Here is a 12,385-nt window from a genome sequence, read left to right as displayed (position 1 = left end):
TTACATTTTCCATAATACATTTTATTCCATTAAAGATTCTTTTTTTCTAATTGTACACTGGAATGTCAAGATTCCCCTTCAGTAATGTAGTTAAAAACGCTGCGTGTCGTCAACTTCCACCTCACGTCTACGAAACCACTGCGACAATTTGGTGAGTACAAATTTGGGGAAAAAAGGAAAAAACCCATGAAAGACAAACTCATTACAGTGAATAATAAAGTAAAGGATGACTGTGAGAACAGAAGAGCTGAGCTGGGATGTGAGCGCAGCGAGTGGAGCATCAGGCTGGCAGCCTCTGATCTGTGTGCCAACTTGCACCCACTGCCATCGGAGACGTGAGCGCTCCTGTGGGATGGTAGATTAGGGGCTGGGGTGTTGTTTCTGGGCTTTTCTTCAAAGTCCTGTTTTTGGATATCTGATAGCTGAGAGGTGGACTTAAATGGACCAGAGGTTAACACACAGTCTGTTCTTGACAAAATAAGGAGTGGCTGTAATGGTGTTACCATAAAAATTAAAAAAAACCATTTTCTCCAGATGCAACAGTCAAATGTATTTGCTGTTTGGTAACAGCGCAGCCGAGAGTCCCTCACAAATCCTGCTCTTTACTGTCAACCTCCAGATTAGTGGCAAACAATCAAAAACATACAGCAAACAGTAAAAAATGTATCCACGTTGAACATAAAAGGAGAACTTTGCTGATGATGACCTCACACAGTACAGGCGACATACTGAGTACAGCCATGTTTTCCTTTTTAAGCACGTGTACAGAAATCTGGGGAGAAACAAAATTCAAAGCACGAGAGAGAAACAAAAGAAGCTGAATGAAGAACGACACCAAGACATCAGATCACAACAGTTTAGTGATTAAACAAAGTCAGGCTTATAACGACTGAGACAGCTACTATTCTGCAGTTTAGAAAACGTGAAAAGAAAGAGCGAGAATCCCGGCGAGCGAGCGTTGTGGAGGATGCATGAACACCAGGGTGGGCAGTTAAACAACCAGCGCTCAGTGTAGTGGCCCGGTCTACCGCCAGGGTTTACCTGACCGCTAGGCTCTCCTGCACCCCTGCAGTCATCCTCTACTTTGTCCCATACAGTTCTGCTTGGCGGACACAAGTTTGCTCTGTGTGTGTTTGTGTGTGTGTGTTTGTGTGTGTGTGTTTGTGTGTGTGTGTTTGCCGGTTCAATTAACTCTATATATAGATGATCCTCTCATACAAACATATAAATACACCACCGCTGCGACGCTCCACCACAGGAAGAGGCCTCGCCCCAGGGCTGACTGAGTCCTGTCGATGTTCACAGTCTCATAGTGTATGCAGGGTGGGCAGGCGAGAGATCTTCAATCTTTCTGTGAAGCATAGATTTAGACTTTTTTTTGTTGGTGATTTTGTTTTTTCAATTTTTTTCTTTGAACAGGTTTACAGGATTTCATATTTGTCGACGACAAAGGAGGTTTCTGAAGAGAATCTAATGGAGCTGTCGTCGTCTACGTGAGTCACTTTGGTAACCTGTGGACAGAGAAACACGAGTCTGTTAGCAGCAGCTACTCCGTCTATCACAGGGACGAACACACAGCACTGTCATCTGGATTTTAAGCTCACGCCACACTCTGTGGCCTCTTAAACATCCATTCAGCTTTTTGATCCACTGAAAACTTGGATTGTTTTGTTTCTTTAGTTACAAGCAAACAAAAACCACAGAGTGACTTTTTGGGGCAGGCTAATGTTAGCCAACAGCTAACATTAGCCTGCCTTACTATGTAACAAAACAGTCTTAAGTGGACAACATGTGTTTTGTCCCAAATCCCAGGGCCACTCAGTCCCAGTTATTAATGATCTCTTCCCATCTTCCTCCCCTCACCCCCAACCACTCGCGGAAGATGGCCGCTGCTCCCTGAGCCTGGGTCTGCTGGAGGTTTCTTCCCTTCCAACTGTCACCAAGCGTTTGCTCACAGCACAGTGATTGTTGGGGTATTCTCCCTGTTATTGTAGGCTCTTTACTTTAAAAGCACCCTGAGGGGACTTGTTCTTTGCTTCTATATAAATAAAACTGAATTATGAAGTTACTGACATTTGTCACGTATTAAACTAAAGGCCGATTCACTTTAGAGAACCGAAGACCTTCTGTGGAAAATGTGCTCCTCAGTTAAACAGAGCTTCTGTCCCTCACACTGAAGTCAGCCTCCATCATATGCAACCCACCTGGATGTCGCAGTAGTTGCGCTTAGACACAAAGGACAGGCTGACAGGAAAGAAGTCATTGGGCTGCCCAGCGATGCTGAATTCCAGGCTGCCCGTCTTGTTGTTGGCATCAATGACAGGTAGGCACCACTCGAGGATGTTTCGCCTGCTGTCGTGTTTGTACTCTCCATCCAGATCACCGATCACCGGAGCTCCCACTCCAGACCTGAGGAGCACCGGGAATGTCGGTCATACACAGGACTGACAGGGATGTGACAGAGTAACAGTTTTCTTCTTATACACATTTTGTGAATAAGTACGTACGGTACAGGGATGCTGATGACCACGTCATTCAGCTCAAGGTTCTCCTCCTGCAGCTCATATTCAATGTTGACATCACAGCCAGTCCCACTCTCTGACGGCCAGCAGTTTACTGTGAGGAGGAAGAGTCGGTCAGGTTGCAGTGAGGAGGAGGAAGAGTCGGTCAGGTTACAGTGAGGAGGAGGAAGAGTCGGTCAGGTTGCAGTGAGGAGGAGGAAGAGTCGGTCAGGTTGCAGTGAGGAGGAGGAAGAGTCGGTCAGGTTGCAGTGAGGAGGAGGAAGAGTCGGTCAGGTTACAGTGAGGAGGAGGAAGAGTCGGTCAGGTTGCAGTGAGGAGGAGGAAGAGTCGGTCAGGTTACAGTGAGGAGGAGGAAGAGTCGGTCAGGTTGCAGTGAGGAGGAGGAAGAGTCGGTCAGGTTGCAGCGCAATATTTACTGCAGTATTACAGCCATGCCAGTAATGATCAAGGTTGTTATCGTTAATGAAAACTAACGAAATAACGAAAACTAGAAGTGAAAAAACATTTTCGTTAATGGAAATAAAAATAAAAACAAAAAAGGAAAACTAACTAAAACAGTAATGTGTGTTCACAAAACTAAAATTAACTGAATTTATAGCAAAAATGTGTTTAGTTTCATTGATGTGTGCGTGTCATACAATAGTCAAGGGTGAAAATGAAGTTTAGTTTCCAGATTTTTTTCTTGCTGTGTCTCATTATGCCAGCAGGTGGCAGTACGTTAGTCGAGTCATCTGTGTTGCTGCGTCCACGCGCAGAATCATGTCAGCAAAAGTCGGGAGAAAGCGCCAGAGTCCAATTTGGGATTACTTTGAATATGACTGTGTTTGGATAAAGCAAGTGTCTTGTAGTGGAAAGAGACAAATTATGAGGGACAAAAAGTGAAAAAAAATCCCACAAACCTTAAAGTGCGCTTGAAAAGCTCACACAAGAAGGCTAACCTAGCTTACCTTGAGAAGGGAGCACACTCAACCCTCATCCCCAGAAACAGAAGCTAACACCAGGCAAGGCAGCGTGATGCATCCCGAGACAACAGGACAGAGATATCTACATAACTGTGTGAGTCAATTGCCTTCAAAGAGTTTATCAATTCACTTGAACCAAAATTACGAACACCCGGTGCTGCGAGAGTTAATAGTCTCATTGGGGCCAAGATATACATTTTATAGTTGCCTGGTATCAATGGTTGTTCATCTGCCTTTATTTATTTATTTATTTAAAGAACCCATAGGTGGGAATGTGAGTTGTCTGTCTCTGCGTGTTAGCCCTGCGACAGACAGGCGACCTGTGCAGGGTGCAGGTAGCTGGAATAGCAACATACCCAAGGATGAGCAGAAGAGCATGACTGATATGATGAAACTGGGATTTTGTTGCACTAGAGCTGGGCGATAGAACGATAACGATATGTATCGCGATATAACTTTTACTCGATAGAAAAATTAAGCTATCGCGATAGACCTCGCCGCTCTTGTCCTCTTTAAAAAAAAAAAAAAAAAAAAAAAGGTCAGCCAATCCAAATTAAGTAGCGCAGAGCCGAACCAATCACAGCCGCAGCGTCACGTCGCGTGACTTGTTACGTACAGCACAAGTGCCAAGCTGCACGTGTGTTTGTTTGGGAAGCAGCCAGCGGGTAATGGAGGAAATGAGTGTGCCGACTAGAAAAATCAACCGAGCGTGACCGAAGAGAAAACAGATGATGGTTCCAACGCCGGAGAGATTGTCGAACGGAAGAGCCAGAGAAGCTCCGTAGTGTGAAGGTATTTCGGCTATTTCAAGTCTGACAAAAAACAGAGTAGCGTGCACTGTAAATGTGCCGAAAGCAAGTCTGGAAATACAATAAACTGGTGCATGCGTCACACTGTGCGCCACGTTATTGTTTCGGTGAAATGAATTTCTACAATACTGTTAATTCTACTCTCTGCAGTGTTTAAATGCTTACATATACACACAGTTACTGTCCCTCCACACATACGACTCGGTTCTGCTTCTATGCCCCAGCTTTGTTTACGTTTTCCCACCGAGGCTTCTAGACTTCTGATTGGCCAACATTTCTGCACGGTTAGGAATCTAGCGCCACCTGCTGCTTTGGCATGTTCATAGCAGCGTTTTCCTTCATTTCTCCCTTTATGTGTGGACGGGATTATTTTTTAAAACGAAAACGGAAAATCTCCGTTTTCAAAAATACCCGTGTACGTGTGGACGTAGCCTCAGTCTCTGACTGGAAGCGCTAATTCGTCATTCGGCTTTTGTCAGACTAAAGTAACTGTTACAACTGTTTGAAAAGCTCAGCTATACAACAAGGAGAGATTGAGAATTTCCTTTTAGTTCTCAGTTTATTTGATATTGACAAAAGTTAGTCAGTTTTGTCTGTTCTTCTGTAAAACAAACTAAGATTTATTTTTAGAATTAATATTTTGTTTCTAAGTGGAATTGACAGTTTAGTCTGTTTCGTTTGTTCTATTTTGAAACTTAAACGCTTTAGCGGCTGCCTTTTGTGTAGTTTGCAATATTTGCCTTTATTTATCTGAAAAAGTCTCATGTTCCTTAAGTACATCTACCCTGTTGAACTTATTATGGGAAATAAATATTTAAATAAAAACAAGCTGCTGATTATTTCACATTTTACTTGTGAGCAACGGCACATTTAAATCTTACAAATATAGTTATTTGGCTTATATCGTGATAGATATCGTTATCGCCTGAAATGAAAAAAACATATCGTGATATGAAAAAATCTCATATCGCCCAGCTCTATGTTGCACTTAATTATTGCAAACACGACTAAAACTATAACTGAAACGAATCAAAACTAAACTGAAACTAAGGATTTTCAAAAAATAAAAACTAAACTAGCAAACAATTGGTAAAAACTAATTAAAACTGATATAAAATTGAAAATCTGAAGTCAAAACTAAATAAAAATAAAAACTAATGAAAATTGCAAAACTATTAAAACCCTGGTAATGATAATAAGTGCCAGTGGCAATCTTCAACATTTCCCACACAGCCATCTAACATCAAGGCTCCCATTATCTAATGAAATCATTACGCAGCTACTCAGCTAACTAAATATTCACATTTAGGCAGAAATCACAGCGTGCTAATTTAACTTCTTCACTGAGGATATGCGACGCTTGTATTTGTCATACATCAACCCGAACAGCTCAGACTGGGCACACATGTACGGCTAAACACTGTCTACAGATGCCATCCTGTGCTGTGGGAAACAAACATTACTACCACTGTCAGTGTGCTTTCTTAAAGAGGACAGGAGCTGCAGACATCAGGACGTACTGGTTAGAGGTATGAGGGACTCGTCTGTGGTTTGTAGTCTCCACTTCAGCACACCCACATCATTGTTAAGAGGGAAGGACTTCTCCGGGTTCTTCAGGCCAATCACAGACTCAGCTGTGAACAACTTCTTGTCCACATTAGGATGTGTCTAAGAAACAGAGGGCGAGACGCGTTTCAATAAAGATCTTTTACTGTCAAACATCACAGCAAAACAGCCTGGGTCACTTTAAACAGAACAGACTCAGAGGCTTACGCTCTTCTTACCATTTCATCATTTCTTAACAAAGTGAAGAGCTTAAGTCTCTGGAATTGCTTTGAAGAGGGACATTTGCATTTGCAAGCTGCTGTAAACCAAAAACATGCAGTCATCCAAACCTGAAAGGAATTTCTGTGTTTACCTGTCGACCAGGAAAAACACTGCTGTGTCTGCCTTCATCTCATTTTTAACATTACACTGCTCACTTCTGTGTTTTCTGAATGCGGGCTTATAGCGCCACCTGCTGCTCTGGCATGCTCGTGACAGCGTTTAACATAGTTTGTGTGCTTTCACAGAAATATTTCTTAAAACATAATAATTATCTTTGTTTGCTGGATTGTGTTTGAGCCCCTGTAAATAGGGGACCGTGGATATAGACTCCTCATATAACTGTAGCTTCAACGTTCAGGTACACAGCTGAAATCCAAACGCACTTCAAAATTACGATTATGGTTAAAAACAAATGTAATGTAAATAAAACTGAGTTATGTGTTTAACATAACATACACAGTGGAGCACTGTCTGCTGCACACGTGTGTGTGATAAACCAACCTGCAGTTGCAATCCTTTGCCATCATTGTTATTGATAATCAGGCGGATGCGTCCATATTTGTCGTCTGTGACTCGGAGCGTCACCATACCCAGCACCTCCATGTTCTGTAGGCCGCCATCACGGCCACAGGTCAACGTGATCTTCTCCTCCACACGCAGATGCACACTGCAGGTCAAATCACCCACACACACTTTAAGAAAGCAGCACTGAGATGACACTGTGACTGAATCTTAGCATGAAGTTGAAGTTACACCAGTGAGACACACGCACGCACACATGCGCTGAGAAACAGGAGATTTGTAACCGTCCGTTTTCTTCACCTGTCTGTAAGCAGCCTGTCTGTGAGGCGTGCTGCACTGTTGGACACTTTGTTACAAATTAAAAAGCCTCACTTATGAAAATGTTACATTGTTACAATGTTAGAATTAAGTTATAATACAATTATAACAATTATAAGTTTAGGATCCACTGAGAGACATCTATGAGCCTGTTAACCGCACCCAGCACACACCTGTACCCAGCATGCACCTGTCACACTGTGGGTGTGTTTGTTTTGTGTCACTAACTGGGTGGTGCATTAAAGCAGGAGATTAATTAATGTACATGCAACCAGTTTTACAACTAGGTGAGGGCGCACTGATGCCAAGCTCGACCTGTAATGACATCATCCTTTATCCTTCTGTTATTTGACTTTAACAGGGAAACTTATATATTTAAGGTAAAAGTATTGGATTGCCACAAATGAGAAGAATAAGTAAATAAATGTGTCGTGATCACAGTTCAGATGTCGTTACTGCAACAGCCTGATGAAAACAGCCAGTCCCAGAAGAATACACAGCACTGAATGATGAGGGCATACCTCTCCATGTTGACTGGTGGGGGCAGAACTTTCGAAACATCGGATCCCCTCTTTCCTGTGGTGGGCATGATGGTTTCACCCTCAGACTTGAGCTTGTCAACAAAATTGTCCACCTCTTTCCCTTTAGCCCCCAGTTTCAGAGCCTTACTGGGTCCACTTGGTCTGAACAGAAACAAACACCATGTCCCATCAGCCTAATCAGTCCACTGTTTGTGCAACCACAACAAAATCTTCCCATACAAACTTGAGTTGTACCTGACTGGAGCCGCTGTGATCTTGGGCTTCTCTGGCTCGATGATGGTGTCTGTGATGATGGTCCCTGAGGACACACTGGTCATGCCAGCGCTGCCAAACCCGCCAAAAGCTGGCACCTTCTTCCCGGAGCGCTCAGCGTCCCTCCTGGCCTGCTGCAGTTCCTTGGCCTTCCTCCTCATCTCTGCCTTGGCCTCGCGCTCCTGAGTCTGTAGGATTACAAAAGAAAGTGAGCAGGGATCAGAACAGCACGCTCAGCGCTAATACAGTCACAGCACGACAGCTGACAGTTACTCTGAAGGAGGGAAAATATAGGACTGTGTTAAATTTTAAATACTGACAGTGCAGCTGTGTTGTCAACCATGCGGGTTCATCACACTTTGCTTAGCCTGTACAGTGTGTACGTCTCATATTCTCCTTCATCTCCCTCCTTCTATTAAGCTTTGAAAAATCACTAAACTCCAATTGTTGCATTTTGTTTCTTTTACAAGACAAATAATAATTGTGTAATATAACTTTCCATGTGCTTCTTTCTAATTTGCCTGAATAATTCAACAGGAATCCAACGAGGCAGGCAGAGCCACATCTCACCTCCCTGACGGCGCGGAACACCTTCTCCTCGTGGGAGTCCATCTCTGTGAAGGTGCGGATCTGAGCCAAGTTGACGTTCTCTCTATAGCCCAGTGCAACGATCTCATCGAAGGCGAAGATCAGATCGAAACAGTGCTCCGATATTTCACTCTCCTCCAGCACACGACAGTACTCTGGGATCTGGAACAGACGGGAGGAGCGATTCATTTAAACTAATGGATAAGGATACAATAAGGACACATTAAGCACCACTGTAGCCTAGTTCTTGCTGACAGACTTTACTAACACCATTTATTTACCCATTATTCCCAGAACCTAATCTTCATTTGCACACCAGCTTCCATACAGATTAACTGGTATCATCTGCCCCACTTCTATCACCATCAACAACATGTGACTGAATACAACAAAGCATCAATTGGATTCACAGCTTTTCCCCACAATGAAAAACTGACATCTGTATGTAGATTTCCTTCTTACCGTGTCCTCACAGTTCGCAGCAGAGGATGCAAAAATGATATATGCCAACAGTGACATGTTTACCGCATGGATACTGGCTGGCCTATCAAACAGACAGCAACAGGGACCCAGGTGTTACAGCTGTTTCTCCTTATTGGAGACAGGGGCCTTTGTGCTGAACAGTAACTGTAGGTAAACAAGGCCCACAGTGGCCTTTTAAACACAGTGATGAATAAGAAAATGTGGCGTAATGCTGTGTGTCCACAGGCAGTGCTTCCTGCACTGGAAGGAAACGTGGACTCACACTCAGAGCGCTTTTTCCTAACACGTGTTGTTGCTAGGCTACAAAGACATCTTCAGTGTTTTGTCCTCTGCTGTTATTTAGTGTTTAGAGCTTCAGAGGAGCTTTGAGTCTCATGATGCAGTAACACTGATTAGAGCAGCTGCTTGCTGAGGGCAGTTTCAACGTAAGAACTTCAATAATTACTTTTTATTATTTTTTTCCTGGTTTGTACATGCAGTGTTTTTAAAACTGTATTTTAAACCTTTATATTTTTTGCTGTTGAAGCCTGACTCTTAACATCTACTGTAATACAAACGTATGGTCGTATTGCATTAACAGCCTAACACTGTTGACTTCATCACTTCAGTCAGCATGAAGTTCAGTGGCCGTGTTGCCTAAAGGCTGGCAGCAAAAGCATCGCTCCACCTCACATTTCAGCTTCTCGCACTTTAACATCATTTCAGTCATTAATTTTTTTCTTTCTTCATTAATTCAAGACAAACGTGCCTTTCATGCCCAACTACAACAAACTGTGGGAAAGCAACAAAGAGAAGTCTGTAATCTTTCTTTGCTTTCTTTTCAGCGGCCACCAGGGGGCGTCTCCAGGTAAACAGCTGGTGAGTTTATGGGCTCGGTGACTAATTTCAGGCCATAATGAATAAAATATTGAGCCCATTATGTAAATATGAGTTATTTTGGGTGTGAGGATTACCCAAGGTATGCTCATCGGCTAATGTTTGTGATTTACATGCTGCTAGCTAGTCATCTTTTTACAGTGAGATCACCCTTAGTTCATCACAGCTGGTTTCAAAGAAGCTACATCCATCATGTACACTTACTGTAACGTTCAGAACGTACAGGTTTATACAGTGACACGTCTCTACATTTATTCTTCTTTGTTACCAGACCGGTCACCTCGTCGACACGTCAGACAACATGTACTTAAATGCTCTTTGCAAACTGACTTCTATCCAAGCCTGCCTGTGTGCGCTTACCACACGGGAAAACAGTCTGAGTGTCTCCAGGTCCTCCAGGATGTTGCTGTTCTTGGTGGTGATGAGGACCATGTAGAGCTTCTCCAGTGGCTGGTACACATAGCGAACGCTGTCTGTTTCCACAAAGGTGTGCTGCTTGCCCGTGTTCATCAGTTTAGGAAACGCAGCTAGGAGACCCTCAATCCGTGTCCGGGTCATTTCCACAAACTGCCGCGATACGATGGCCTTGCCGGCCTTGGTGCACACCGCCGCTGCCAACAGCACCTGAGGGGTACAGAGGAATTTCACTACTTTAGTTTCCCACAGACCTGAACTATTACAACTAAAGATGCAGTAATCGGACCAACATCTATGCTCATAATAACAAAAGGGAGGTCAGCAAATGTCAACATTCAATTTTTTTTTTCATGTAATATTTTCTTCTTTTATTCCAAAGAAACAAGAAAAAACTAAACAACAAAAAAAACAGAACTGTTTACACTACTGCAGATCTTCATCACACTTACTGAGGATTCATTCATCAGCAGGAAATCTACCACATAGGTACACTGTGACTGCAAACTACTTGGAAACCCTACATCTTAACCTGATGTGCTCCTGCCTAAAAATGTAACGTCATGTTGACACAGCCAGAAACAACCGTGACTGTTCAATACCACCGATCCCTCCTGTGAATTTCTGCTACTTTTTGCTGTAGTCTTTGATTTGATTTATCAATCATCTACATATAAGGAATAATAATCATAGTAAATAAGAACACACATTTCACCAAATTACAGGAGGAAGATTGACAAAACTATCAGAGTGAACATGAGGAAATGTACAAAGAAGAGGAAAAGCTTCACATTGAAGAGTGGAGACTCAGGAGCAAAAAGTCTTATTTGCTTTCGTCATAGGTGACACTGCATATAAAACCCAGGAAACGAGCACAATGTAATTAGCACATAATGCACCAGCACACAAATGCTGATAACATTGGCCACTTGCATAGGTTACATCGTTGGCTCTTCAAATATCCACTGTAGAAGTCTAAGTCAGCCATTATCCAATGCTAGCCTGATGTGGCCTACACTCAGGTAGGACAATATCAGCTGATTCTGATATTTAGCGATACAGTGAAGTCAGAAAAACCAGACAAGAGTACTTGTCATTTGATATATTGGTGCTCTCCTGATTACACACGGCTGTAGTTGTTTGAGGACATTACTAAATGCACATGAACTAACCGCTGTTTGCCTTTCTCTTAGGTGAGCGTGTCTTACTGGTGCAGATGTTAGCACAATGGAAAATGATCTTATAAAAGAATCAGGGGTCGTTTAATATAATGAGTATAACAATGGTTGACATAAACGGACGCTTTACGTGGCTGTGCTAAATGACTGGAGGAACTGCATTGATTACACGTTGACAATAGAAATGGAAGAGCCGATCGCACCGATGTGAACTCGATAAAGACGCGCAGCAACTGGTTATCGAAGTCATCGACACTAGCTAACTATAATAACACAGTTGTACGTATAGTTGGGGTATGTCGCAGAGCCGGGGTCGGTTTAACCTGGCTTATTACAATCTGACAGCAGGCAGTGGTTGCACGGATCCGGCTACTGACAGGAGACAACTAGCGCTAGCCCGCAAAGCTAGTTCACGTCAGCACGGACTGCACAGCTAAAGCGCTTCACTCAGGTGAAATTCAACTTTGACGACTCATTTACTCGATTTTAGCACCTGAACATGTCGCTATCACTGTGGCTCCGATAAAAAAAGCACCGTTTATTAATTGTCTTCTTTCGTTCATGAGGGGGGGAGAAGCTAGTTTGCTCATACCTAGCTTTAGCTACTAGCCAATGTTATGATAGCTGCTAGGCCCGATAAAAGGCAGGGAAATAATGGTCACTTTCGACTGTCACTCACCATTGTGGTCTCTCTCTACGGCACGACGGTCGTCAGTCTCTCGCGTTTCTTGCTTTGGTGATTCCTCGTCCCTCTGGAATAGCAAGGTGCGAATATACAGCTGACTTCTAGTTGTGTGATTGTTAGCTAGTTAGCGTCAATATGGCAGCAGCGCAGAGCCACGTCTCCACCGGAAGAGCCGCTGGATCAGCCCACCGTGGAAACCAATGACGTGGGCCCCCAAATGTTGGCCTTGTTGCAAAAAGAAGTTACTCAGATTACTTCCACCAGCGTTTCTTCTTCTTCAGACTTCTGACTACTGACCACAAATTACCTCCACGCGATTACTTTTAACGTTTATCAGCGTATCAGTAACCTGGCAAACACATAAATATTATTCAGAGAGGTTGTCAGAGTAGTTCTGAGTGATAGCG

The 12,385-nt window shown here is 43.2% G+C and overlaps 1 protein-coding gene across 1 annotated transcript; it reads right to left on the bottom strand.

Moving 5' to 3' along the window:
* Positions 1–12,385, bottom strand: arcn1b (archain 1b). Its single transcript, XM_085380130.1, has 10 exons — positions 11,973–12,385; positions 10,062–10,325; positions 8,325–8,504; positions 7,737–7,942; positions 7,482–7,643; positions 6,622–6,787; positions 5,814–5,961; positions 2,508–2,616; positions 2,205–2,409; positions 1–1,511 (listed from the first exon to the last, which is right to left on the bottom strand). Exons 1-10 carry the CDS (start codon positions 11,973–11,975, stop codon positions 1,422–1,424), a joined length of 1,533 nt encoding a protein of 510 aa, XP_085236256.1. The 5' UTR covers positions 11,976–12,385; the 3' UTR covers positions 1–1,421.

This window comes from Rhamphochromis longiceps, linkage group LG14, assembly GCF_057381845.1.
Source record: "Rhamphochromis longiceps isolate RC_006_pf linkage group LG14, R_longiceps_female_GT1.1, whole genome shotgun sequence".
In the NCBI taxonomy this organism is placed as follows: Eukaryota; Metazoa; Chordata; class Actinopteri; order Cichliformes; family Cichlidae; genus Rhamphochromis; species Rhamphochromis longiceps.
Note: the sequence above shows the minus strand (reverse complement) of the source record. Positions and strands in the feature narration are given on the sequence as shown.